The sequence below is a fragment of the Perca flavescens genome, chromosome 10, assembly GCF_004354835.1.
Source record: "Perca flavescens isolate YP-PL-M2 chromosome 10, PFLA_1.0, whole genome shotgun sequence".
NCBI classification, from domain to species: Eukaryota; Metazoa; Chordata; class Actinopteri; order Perciformes; family Percidae; genus Perca; species Perca flavescens.
Window position 1 is genome coordinate 13130399 of NC_041340.1, and position 13080 is coordinate 13143478.

The 13080-nt window shown below is 39.8% G+C and overlaps 1 protein-coding gene across 6 annotated transcripts in view; it reads left to right on the forward strand.

Annotated features, from left to right (window-relative positions):
* enox2 (ecto-NOX disulfide-thiol exchanger 2) overlaps positions 1-12586 on the forward strand; it is a 189522-nt gene extending 176936 nt beyond the window's left edge. For 5 of the 6 annotated variants that reach the window (XM_028589138.1, XM_028589137.1, XM_028589141.1 and 2 more), the window contains 4 exons: positions 4859-4915; positions 5770-5875; positions 8222-8307; positions 11770-12586. In XM_028589138.1, coding sequence (XP_028444939.1) covers positions 4859-4915; positions 5770-5875; positions 8222-8307; positions 11770-11901 — 381 coding nt within the window. In that variant the 3' untranslated portion in view covers positions 11902-12586. Of the gene's footprint in view, positions 1-4858; positions 4916-5769; positions 5876-7908; positions 8129-8221; positions 8308-11769 lie in introns of those variants that run through there. The other variant, XM_028589142.1, reaches the window with a different exon arrangement.
* The last annotated feature ends 494 nt before the right edge of the window (positions 12587-13080 follow it).

Genomic DNA, 13080 nt, shown 5'->3' on the forward strand with positions numbered 1-13080 from the left:
ATTTGAACTGGTTTAAAACGTCTTTCAAAGCTCATCACATATCCCAAAATAGCTGTTTTGGGTGCATATTTATGATATCAACACTTCGGGAAAGGACCTACTGTAGTGAGACAGATGATTTAACTTTAATCATTGTTCTGGTGTTCCCATTTTCCTCCCAGGGAGTTTAATCCATTTTTTTTAACACATCGTATAATCGACTCTTTTATTTTTGATTTCCCTCCAACATTGTTAATAATGCAGCTTTCAAGTTTTAAGTGGCTCAGTAAAATTATTTCCCTTCATTATGCTTCTGTTATGGTATAATAATGCATCTCATAGAAAACCTATTCAACCAATAATCATTTTGAGGGCTGTTTACGGTCCCTTGTGTACAGTAAATCTTTTTGTCCACAGTTTTTAGTGTCCTTCAAAGTTTTTTCTGCATTAGTGTAAAAAACTTAGAAATTGCTGTTGAGTTGATTAATCTATTAGTTCGTTGGCAGAAAACTCTTCTGATCAATCAATCATGTCAATTATTTTTCAAGCAAAAATAACAAACATTTGCAAGTTCAAGCGTCTCAGATGTGATGTTTTGGTGCTTTCTTTGTTATATATGATCATAAATTAAGGTTTTGAAGTGTTGGTCTGAAACAAGTAACTTGATAATATCACCTTGAACTCTTAGAAATGGCATTTTTCCCAATTTGTGTTTTAATTTTTAACGATTCATTGTGAAGATGATCGGCAGATTAGTCATATAATGAAAATAATCGTTAGTTGCAGCCCTGTACATCGTTATCTTCTTCGTAACTAGTTAATTTCACACTAAACTCTCCACTTTGTACTCAACAAAGTTGACAGTAATCAAAACATGATCGCAGGTAGTGATGTTCCTCCTAGTTCATAATTCAGGTACGGTGAAATGGGAAAGACACTAATGAACGAAGGTTAGAGACTTGAAACAACATATATTTCAGTCAGTGTCCTCATAAATGTAAAGGGGTGTAGTCAGTCACAGGAAATCTGCTTCAGGTGCAAATATTTAAAAGAGTCTACCTCTGTCTCTTCCAACATTAGGCCCTACCATTTTCTATCTATTCCACCATGGGAACACTTAAAATTAAAGGGTAGGATTTTCAAGCCCATATGAACATTGAGATTTTCCCTTATGTAATCATCTCTGCTGTTAACAATAGCCAGTAAAAGCTCCCTTTTTAAGTGAGCTTCCACTGTACAGTAAGTGCAAAAATACATTCTAAAGTTGATATGGGGCTTTAACAGTCTGAATTAGATCAATAAACGGAGTAGCTTCCAAAGTTGCTGTCTTTTGAGTATGAAATTCTCTTTTGGTGTCACTGTTCTTCCCCTGCAGCTCAGCACACAAACCCTGTCTATGAAAACACAAAGAGAGAATGATGTATAAAAAAGACTACGTTTGGAAGATATTATCCATTTGACTTGTTTAACTCGGACTGTTGAAGCCTCAAATTACCTTAAGATAAACTTTGAAATGGTTTTTGTGCATCACATGTTGCGGCTATGTTAGGAAGGGATTTTGTAATGACCAGAAGGAATTAGTACAGAAAGCAAGACCTGTGTCAATGTTTTACATAAGATGGACTTGACCAAATGCAAACCTGTCCTTTAGTAAGGAGTGGCTTACACCTGCTCAGATAGATAGATAGATAGATAGATAGATAGATAGATAGAGAGAGAGAGAGAGAGAGAGAGAGAGAGAGAGAGAGAGAGAGAGAGAGAGAGAGAGAGAGAGAGAGAGAGAGAGAGAGAGAGAGAGAGAGTGAGTGAGTGATTTTTTTTTCCCTTTTCCAAAGAAATTTAGCCATACAGTCCACACAGAGCCTCACATAAATACATACATAGGTGTACATAGGTACATGAAAACATTATACACTCCCACATAACTACATGAACGACATAGATACATCCACATTTATACTAACATACCTAAACTAACACTCTGTGCTACAAAAGTGCAAATTCTACAACACATGTCAAATACACACAGAAAATAATGTGTAGTCTCACATTATCTTGAAATGTCTAAATAACCTTTTTGTTACAAAATCCCTCCATTATTACATGCAGTACAAACTAAGTACATTTCCCTTCAAGTGTGTGCTTCTCTACCACTCGGGATGTTTTTGTTTTTTTCTTATTTTGTCCACTCCTCTGTTATTCCTGCAGCCACATAAAAAGAACCAGTAGAAATCCATTCATTTCCTAACTAGAAACATATTGAGCATGGTTGACCACAGTCAAATTGTTTCATTATTTGTCTGCAGCTGAAATTGCATTTGACATAGACCACCAGCAACACAATCATCTATTCTCATTCCTGAACATTTTGTCCTTTGGGCTACATCAGCACTGTGCCAAGAGGCAGTAACTAAGATACCACATTGATATCAACATGTACACACAGTAATATTGTGATCACCACATAGAGAGATATTACCTGCAGAAGACATTGTGCGGTTGTAAACCACTGGTGCCATCTCAGAGCTGTCAAGAAGGCCACATCATCAGTTAGAGCCCCTCCTGCAACATTATTCCCAACATCCCCTTTGTTAATTGATTCAATGTGTTGCCTACATTGAGGCATGTTTTTCCCAACAAAACTACATCTAAAATTGATAAGAGGCGAGCTGTTTTGTTACAAGAGTACATTGCTAAATGCAGTGCACCATGATCTACAGTATTATTAAACAATTTTAAATTTCAAGAGTCATTTTTCTCTCTTAGACATGTCATGTTTACTAATGTTTCAGGTGTTGTCCCATATTCCCAGTGTTCAAGCGCTAATGTTTGTTAATGTTCCTGCTGGCTCGGTATAATGAGAGGAAGGGCTGTCATTAAAATGGGTCTCAGGTTCAATCGCCTATTAAATTGGATAATAATGAAAACGAGAGGCTCTCAATCCACGTGGGGAGCTGCTCCATGTGTTGTCAGTTTGAGATGGACGAGCCGACTGTAGGTTTCATATAACACAGAGGTGAATGCGTAATTTGCTAAAACATCTCTTTCGTCACCTCATCTGGAGTGACAAAGTTGTCAATAGCGCTTTAATGGTGATGAGTTTGATTAGAAATGTGTCGCCACAGCTGTGAGCCCTGGAAAATATGCTAATTAAATTCCTGCATGTGGGCAAACATGAATCATGGGAGGCAGTCTCATTAAAGGGAGAAAGAAAAATCAATTTTTGGGTGTAGGTTTCTCTGAAGATTAGCAGTTGTTGTGGGGTTATTTGTCGTGTTGAAGAGATCTCTTTGTGCCATCAGTTTTTCCTTCACTACAATCACAGTTGCTGCTGTCACCAAGCTGTCACCACACATTACTGGATTGACACCAGTGCAGGTCGTTGAGGCCATTGACCTTATTGCTATTATGATCACAACAAACATGTTTTATCATATTTTTCCGTAGGTCTTTTAGTGCTGCCAGTGATTAATTTCATTATTGATTGATACGTTGATTATCTTTCTGACTTAAGGTGTGCTCAAGCGATTTAGTATTGCATTTCTATAAAGCTGGGGGAATTACAAGAGGCACATTTAAAAGAGACATTGTCAAACTCTAAGCAGCAGAGGTTTAGTCTTAGTCTTAGTCAAGCTCCAAAAAATGCTCAAGCCTACTCTTCCCATATTGCAACGCAACAGTGTTATTTCATCAGACCCTCCCTGGCTGGTAAATGTCCTTAATGTTCTTCTCACCCCCAGTTTTTTTTATTCAGGCTTGCTGTCGATGTTTAGAGCTCAAAAGTTATTCTCTCAGACTTTCTAAAGCTCCCTTCAGAGCCACAGCTGAGGTTATACAGCTGGTGCACTGACAAGTGAACTGATGTTCATGTGGAGTCTATAAACTGTCAGAAAATGGTGAAAAATGCTCATCATAGTTTCTCAGAGCCCATGGTGTCATCTTCAAATTGCTTGTTTTGTCCAACAGTACAAAACCCAAAGTTGTTAAGTTATAAAACCGAGAAAAGCAGCAAATACTTCACGTTTTACATTTATGAAGTCGGAACCATTAAGACTGTTTGGCATTTTTGATTGATAAATCACTTAAACAGTGAATTGGTTATCAAAGTCAATAAATGTAATGTTAATGTGTATAATCTAGTGATTGCCAACCAAGGGTACTTGTACAGTTAACAGGGGTATGTGAAAAGATTGTGAAGTAGCTACACTGATTTTACATTTTGTATTCAATTTTCACAATAACCAATAACCTCCCAGCTACCATAGGCCAACTGCACATCGACATTGCTCAGTTTCCCTTTGACGTGACTCCGTTTTAACACCAGGTGTTGCAAATGAAAGGGTATAGAAGCGAGTTAGCAAGTGAGCAGTGAAATGGATGGAGTAGTGTATAATAAATGGTTAAATCCATCTTCTGCCACTCTTGATAGCTGTACAAAGGCAAAAGAACAAAGAGACATCCTGTCTATTGACAGTAAAAGGGTACCCAAGCCCCCTGTATAGGGCTATTGGCATACTTCAAGGGAAAAGAGAAAAAAAAAATGTCTAGTGAGAACCACTGGTCTAATCAAACAATGGAGCAATTATCTCTGCACTAATATATTCCAAGAAAATGAGAACTTACACAGTCTTTCATTGTTACAAATGTAATGGCTGACTGTTCTCTGCCAGTTTTGACTGAAAATAGTTAATTATATCCATAAGGAGTTCAGGGTCTCTGCTTTTCTTGTTTGTTCAAAATCAGCACATTTCTGGAAATTATTCTAAAAATAATGCCCATATTTGTCTGTTTTTGCACACCATGCTGTGCCCGTCTGTCTACATTAGCGCTCAGCTTGTTTCTCTGTGGCTTTTGCTCCTATGTTTCTAATGTGCCGCAGTTGGAGACGTCGAAGCAAGATGACAGAGGCAGCGAGGAGAGCACTAATCAAACCAGTGTAAGTGGAAAAAGGTTGAGCCCTCCCTTCTCCTCTCCAGATATTGTTTTGTGTCCTCATTCTTTCCCTATCCTTCTTCTTCCTCATCTGACTTCCCTCTCTAACCCCTTCTAGTGACATGACAGATCATTACAGGGCAATCCAGTTCACTGCAACTGCATTTGTCATTGAATAAATCAACCAGACACAACTGGGCTAGGAAATAAAGGAGTCATAAAGTCAAAATGGCTCGTAAACATGCGTATGTCCACACACCCACACACTGACACACACTCACTGAGTGTTATAGATAGATTAAAAACAGAAAAGGGCCACCAGGCATCCCACACCATAAGTGGAAATAGTACACACAATACTATGTAGGACAATAAACAAAAACTCTTCTGTTATTCCTGTGCCATTTTTCTGCCACCTGTCAGAGATCTGAAACAAACAGCTTGATCATTTCCCTTCCAAGTCTCTCTCTCTCTCTCTCTCTCTCTCTCTCTCTCTCTCTCTCTCTCTCTCTCTCTCTATTTGTTCTTCTACACTCGTCTCTTTTTGTGTCTGTGTGTGTGTGACGTGCATTTCATCCCTCTGTCAGAAATATAGCTGCTGGCAAAATATTCTCCCTTGCCTCATTATCCTCATCCTTATTGTCTCTCCGTATTAATGTGTTGGTGGTAAAACTTTCTGATGTGTTCATTCTTATTTGTGTTTGTCTTTTTATTGTGTGCCATGCATCAGCTTACATTTAAGCTTGTTTACTTCTCATAGCAGATTCATTTCAGTTGTGTGTGTGTGTGTGTGTGTGTGTGTGTGTGTGTGTGTGTGTGTGTGTGTGTGTGTGTGTGTGTGTGTGTGTGTGTGTGTAGGAAGCCACAGTAACTACAGTGGTGTCCTGTAGTCAGGAGAAGGAAGGTCCTACAGAGAAGAACCCCCCGAGTCCTGTCCGCTCAGAGAGGGAAGCTCTGCTAGTTGGTACGCTGACACAAACCTGACTCTTGCATTGCCAATACCACTCAGACGTAAATTTTGTATTTGCTGTATTTTTACTTATGAATTACTCAGTAGTAGTATGAACTACAGACAAGCAAGCACACACACACACGTGTATTGTTATTGCGTCACTTGGTTTGTAGTAATTTGATAAATTGCACGTTTGTTTGGGAATATGCACCACAGAAGCACAATATGAAACTGAAAATGATGTTGGAAAAAAATGAAATAAGCACCTACAAAGCTTCAGTACGCTTCAAACGAGCTACATTCTATATCCAATCATCCGAGCATGTCTAAAGGCAGAAGTGTTTAAATACCTGTTCCAAATGGTCCTGCTGCTATTCTAGCTGCTGGCTGAAGGCTGACCCCCACTGACTCCCTCATGACTCTCAGAGAATGAAGGTGCTTTTAGACAGTGAGCCTCCATTTTGAAGCAGCAGTAGAGCGCAACGCCACCGCTGCCGCTCTCAGCTACCTTTGATTCTACCAGTCTGTACACCACAGGCTATTGCTATATTAGTTGGATCATAGTGCTAACTATGCTAAATATTATTTATTGTCCCAGACCAGATAATCAGATTTTGAAGCTTGTGTTGCTCCAATAATCTTCTGGTGAAGAGGTGTATCATTCAAAGAACTCAGAAACAGTCAAACCAGCTCCTGTATAGTTTACCTCGCTGTGGTTTCTGTGGTTGCCATGCTAACACAGATCTCCCCTCGGCATTCATTGTGTTTTACGTTTACACAAAAAGTGACAAAGGTAGTTGGACAAAGAAATCTTGCGAGTACGGTTCAAACCCTGCTTACTTTCAATCACTTGCACACCTGACCAATTGCTGCATAAAGTGGGCATCATTGTATGATGATCTGTTGCAGACGGCTAAAATTATTGGACACAGCCCCATGCACCCTCATGTTAAGTACATAGAGGCCTCAAGATAGGTGCATAATCCTAAATAAATGTATGTTAAATAAAAGTAGCATTAAGTAAATGACACACCACAAACCTGGGGACAGGAAGTAATCCAGCATAGGGTTATTGGTTGGTTTCTGGAGCTGCAGGCATTGTACTTGATGGGTATTTGAAGGGGCTAAGATAATACAACATTCACAGAATGGTGGGAAAGAGGAGTCAGAAGGTGTTTACAGCTCAGTTTTGCCCAGGGCACTCCATGGCCATGGCATTGTTGAAAACTGGCAGCAGGTGTGAAAGCTGTAAAAACACAAACGAACATTCTTGTGGTGCTTTCAGATACAGCACAAAGCACGATGCATACAAAGTCTGTAGAAATACTGAAACAGAAATTTGCTCAGGCTGGTGCAATTTAAGGTAACGTCTCATCTGCTACTGTTGAAAATGAGCTACAAAATTGTATCACACTGAAAATCATAAACTTGGGATTCCCATTAGATTCAGACAAATATAATAGTCCCAGTTTGCATTTAAGTTGTAAGAAAAGAGGGCACAAAGGAGGGAATGTGGTGTCAAATAAGGGGAACTATTTGAGTTTCTGTTTTTAAGTGTTTAAATGATCATCTTCTGAGCCTTGGTATAAGCTCTGACACTCATTCGTATTCTGGCACACACACTGAGTGGGAGCATGTAGTTACAGCAAACGTCTTTTTTATTTTTTTATTTTTATAAGTTAGAGAACATGTTCATTTGCTCTTTTAAGGCAAATAAACACAGACAGCGAAACACTCCAGTGGGTGATTTCATGCAAATCAACATGAAATTATACTTGGTATTGTATCTGAATGGACCATTAGACTCCCAGTCAGTCTCCTATTTATTGTCAGTGGAGCAGCTCCAGGCTAGCACGTTGTTTGTGTTCCAAGTTTCGACCGACCTCCTGCAGGTGGCAAAAATGAAGCCTTGAAGTAATTTCCTCTTTAAAAGTCTCAAGTGATTGTGGTCTTGTGGCTCTAGTGTTAGCTTCCTGACTTTAACACTGTGTGTGTGTGTGTGTGTGTGTGTTTGTTTCAACTGTTGGTCCCTCGATGCTCTATAGGTGGTTAGTAAGCAGAGGTGGAGGATTATCTCTTTCCTGGCCCTGTCTGTGAGCTGATAGCAGATGGTTTGTTTGAGCATGGCTTTGATGAGAAACAACGGCATCAAAGCTGTCATTAAATACTCCCTCTAATCTGGAGCCACAATATACGAGAGGCTCGTAACAGTACTGGGACTCTGGGAGAAGCAACTCAAAGCTTGTGTTAGACTTAGTCAGAGAAGGCAAGTACATTATTTGGCAGGTGACGGAATTTGAAAGAATGTAACATGGATCTGCTTTAAAATGTTTGCATGACTTGTGTGTTCTACCTCAGGGATCATTTCGACGTTCCTGCACGTCCATCCGTTTGGAGCCAGCATCGAGTACATCTGTTCCTACCTGCAGCGTTTGGACACCAAGGTAACAGGAACGCATGAATCAGAAAAGGTTTTATTGCAACAATAAGTACACTTATGTGGAATTTGCCTTTGTGAAAGGTGCATATATAAACAGACAAGCAAACATATTAAACATTAACATAAAATAAACAATAAATACAGAAACAACAACAACATATATACAGTACATACAAAGTAACTGTTGCATAGGAAAAAAGGCTGAATGGGTTGTCGAGTAGATTAGCAGAACCGGTCCTCACCATCACTCTAGATTACAGACACTGTGTCAGTCCCCCCTACAGGACTGACATATGGGCTTGTTGTGTGCCAGCGTCCTGCTGTTTAGTAAAGACACAGCCCCTCAGTGCAGCCAGTGCTTCTTAATGCTTTTACAGCCCATAGAAATGGATGCTTTTGGAGAGACGTCTTAAGGAGAGGCAGAAGCACTTAAAAGGAATAGTGTGACATTTTGGAAAGCAGTATTGATTCTCATCCAACTCTCTCGAAATGTTGAAGTATAATTTTAAACAATCAGGAGCTAGATGTAGTTTGTGTACCTTTTTTTAGTAATCTCATTGAGATAAAGATTTCTTTTGCAAGAGAGGCCTGAGTAGGGATGGGTTCAGCAAAATGGGAACACATTTCTTATCAAACCTTCCTTATTAGCACAGACAAATGGAAAACATATAACTTAGGCCAGACATCACCTGTGGCAGATTAGATCAATTGAAGATAATTAGTGGTAATTCTGTAACGGCTAAAATGAAAAGTTTGGCTGTTCTCTGGTTAATATGCTCTGAGTGGCAATTCATTTCTTTGAGAAATGATCTAGCTGGTCACCTTGCATTAATCTACCCTTCAGTATTTCAAGTCAGTAGCAGGTAAAGTATAGTAGGCTAAAGCTATGAATTGAACATTTGTTAGACAGCCACTAAAAGCTGTAGTGTGTCTGCCTCATTAGCCAAGAAAAGGTGTTTAGACAAAGAATTCTTATTAAATAAATGGATTCACGGCTGGATTTGAATCCCATCCATTTCCATCCCTGGACCTAAGTACAACAGAGGAAAAATTCACAGAGAAAAATACATACAACAAACCTAGGCAGTCACACAAACAACAGAAACAATTAGACTTATCTAAATATATGTTTGGTTGAAAGTAGAATCTTTGTTTTAGAAAAGAAGTTTAACTTTGGAGATAGTTTCTCTCACTTTTCTATCCCTAAATGTCATAGCTTTATGTTTAGCCATATCTGACTAGTTGTGTGATTTCCCTTGATGCCAGAACACATTAAAACTAGATCTTTCATTCTGATTCTTGAAGCCAAACACCACCCTTCGTTTCCACTCTGTCTGGCAAAGCACAGCCATTTTATCCCCATCTTTCTGAGGAGGCATTTCAGACGTATTATGGCTGTTCGCTGCCACTTACACAAGGCTTTTTCAATAGGCCAACTTTCAATGTCACCTCCAAAAGGTAACAACTAAGATTAATGTCCATTTCTGCTCTCCGCCCTGACAAGAAGACCTTCAGAAAGAATGGCAGATGTCAATGCTCCCTTAACAGTCGCAGTCACTGGAAGATATATTAAACGTCTGGGCTGAAACCCTTAGATTTCAGACTTCTTAAACATGATAATTATTTCGAAGAATTAATTTTTCTAAAACGTTGTCTCTGTGTCTACAAGGGTGCCCCAAGAAATGATTGTTCATCGTAGCAACTCTTTGAATATGCCCATCACCACTCTGACTCATTTTCACACATGAAAATAATAGAGTGTGATGTTTTTCTCCCATGCCTTTTGGGTTTTTTGTTTAGTGTGTCTGTGTGTTTATGTGTGTGTGTGTGTGTGTGTGTGTGTGTGTGTGTGTGTGTGTGTGTGTGTGTGTGTGTGTGTGTGTGTGTGTGTGTGTGTGTGTGTGTGTGTGTGTGTGTGTGTGTGTGTGTGTGAGAGCGTACGCCCACGCTTGTCTGTCTGCGTGCGTATGAGTTTGCCTGTGCATCTGTTGTTCCTACATCGCTTCTCCGCTACACATATCAAGCAACCCACAGAGTTTTGTCAATATCACTGACTAGACTCTCCGACAACAAGTCCAATCCTCTCTGCTTATCTACCAGCTCCACACACGGCTCTATTGTCTGTGATGTCACACCACTCCTATATCCATGATGGACCTTAATGCAACCTGACATCAGCACGGTGCTCAAACAATCTAGTTATTAATGCAAGACAGTGTGGGTGGTCTACAGCAGCGCGTACATTGGATTTAGGCAGTGTCACCTCAGGATTTTAATTGACCGATGAGCCTCGGCCCACCCTGAGTGGTATGAGCCAGATTCCGCTTAGTCAGGTGGCTGCTATACCGTCACACACACGCTATAAATTTACATGCACTATGATTCTCTGAGTGCCGTTGTGAGTAGAGAGGAGGTGTGGACTGTGTAAAAGAAACAAATGTGGATGTATGTCCAAAGTTATCTCATTGGTTGTCTAGGCAACAGTCTTGTATAAAGTACTCGAAAGAAATACTTGAGTAAAAGTACAAGTATCTTACCAGAAAATGACTTTGGTAGAAGTTAAAGTCTCCTTTTAGAATATTACTTGAGTAAAAGTCTTAAAGTATCTGATATTAACAGTACTTAATTATCCATAGCATTTTTCTGATATTAAATGTACTTAAGTATTAGAAGTAAAAGTAAAAAAAAAAAAACTTGAACAAATGAACTTTATGGCCAAAGGTGTGTAACGTTATCTTCATCACCACTGTCGTCGGGGTGCTCATCGTCTGTTACCATGGCGGTAGAGCCTGCACCAGGTGCTTCCATGACATTATTAGTCATTATGCTTCCTCCTCTTCTTCTTTAGTTTTTGCCTATGTTTGTTCTTGTTTTGTTTTTTGCCGCTTGGCCACAAACAGGCATCACATCACCAACTGGAATGGAGCGTGCATTATCTTGGCAATTTAGGAGCAATGATTCGCCAAACTTCCTTTTTTTCAGTGTAATAAATTTCTTCTAATTTTATTTTGTAGTAACGAGTAACTAAGATGCTTAGGGGAAATGTAGTGGAGTAAAAGTTTCCAGAAATATAAATAACTAAGTAAAGTACAGATACGTAAAAATTCTACTTAAGTACAGTAGTGAAGTATTTGTACTTTGTTACATTACAACACTGCTTGGCAAGGGCATCAGCAGCAAGTCACTGCTGACATCCTGTAGACCAGAGTCGTGTTTGTGTTTTTCAAAGGTTTTATTGGCATTCCCAAATACATTTGTTACTTGGAGATGTATCTAGAATGACTTTTGGTGTATGACTATGTGCAGTCTCTGTTAATGCATATGGACTTCGTTGTAACCATGGTGTGTGTGTGTGTGTGTGTGTGTGTGTGTGTGTGTGTGTGTGTGTGTGTGTGTGTGTGTGTGTGTGTGTGTGTGTGTGTGTGTGTGTGTGTGTGTGTGTGTGTGTGTGTGTGTGTTTCTGCAGATCAACACCAGTGAGGTGGAGGCTCTTCTTTCTCGGCTGCCCTGCACCTTCAGACAGGAGCTGACTGGTGTCGGAGCCAGTTTGGAGAAACGCTGGAACTTCTGTGGCTTTCAGGGCATCAAGAGCACGTAGGAGTCTGCCGGTGACACTTCTGGGACATTGAAGAGACGACAGGCAGTCACAACACAGGGACACTGTAGAGATGCAAAAGACACCGTATAAAGCCCACAAATATCAAAGACGGTGGACTGTACTGTACAAGGACACAGAAGACTGAGCACAGATCTCCGATCAGGAGAGAATGTTACATGAGCATTTCAGGGACTCTGTATGTGGCAGAGAGGTAAAAAAAACGCGGTTACAAGAATGTTGACACTAAACCATGGTGGCAAAGTCTTCATGAGCTTCAACTCTGTGTCTGCTAAATAATTTTAGACATAACGACGACTCTCCAGGAGTCACAGACCGCCGATTCCTACTGTCACTGGATTATTATGTAGTTATTGCCCACAGGGGCAGGGCATTGTGCTTTCTGAGCCCGCAGATGGCTCTGTATGGTGTCAGTGTGAGCCAGGACTACAGGGCTTACCAAGGAGGCTTATCAGGGTCTAGCTGAACGCTTCAAACCTCCAAACCCTTTGGCCTCCCTCTCTCTTTTCATTTTGCTGTTCATGGTTTGTAAAATAGAACAAAAATGGATATATTTCTTCATTTTATGTGAAGGCTGTTAACAGTTGCATAGAATCATTTGTTGTAATACACTGTAAATGCTTGGATGATATTTTTGATTATAAAAAGACATTTGAGTATATCAAAATGTCTGAGTTAACATTTTATATATGTATATCTGATGCTCGGAGAGGCTGGTTGTAAAATAAGTGTGTGGGTGAGATTCTAGTGCACAAACATCTTTAAGCCTGCCAACCTTCACTAGCCGTCCTACCGGGCTGGCTACATTACACGCGTAATGTATGCGGAGCGGACGTTCCAACACTACGCTTCCGACTATAATCTATGAAACTGGCTACACCGGACTCCAGAGAAGCGCGTAGTGGTGCGTATGTTCCGTGGAGATCCGCTGTACAAGCGTAAAAATACGTCTTAAGTCTTCTGTTAATGTTTTTTACGTGAGGTGTGTGTGGTCCTTATACACAGAAATGGATCATAAAGTGTCTGTATTTATTTTAAATTAAACTACCAATATATAGGAAATTACTTAATCACTGTCAATGCGTGTATTGGCAGTTTCATTTTGAGAGTTTCTGTTTTTATTTCTTGTTTCCCTCACCTTTTCTTGTTTCCTCAGATAAC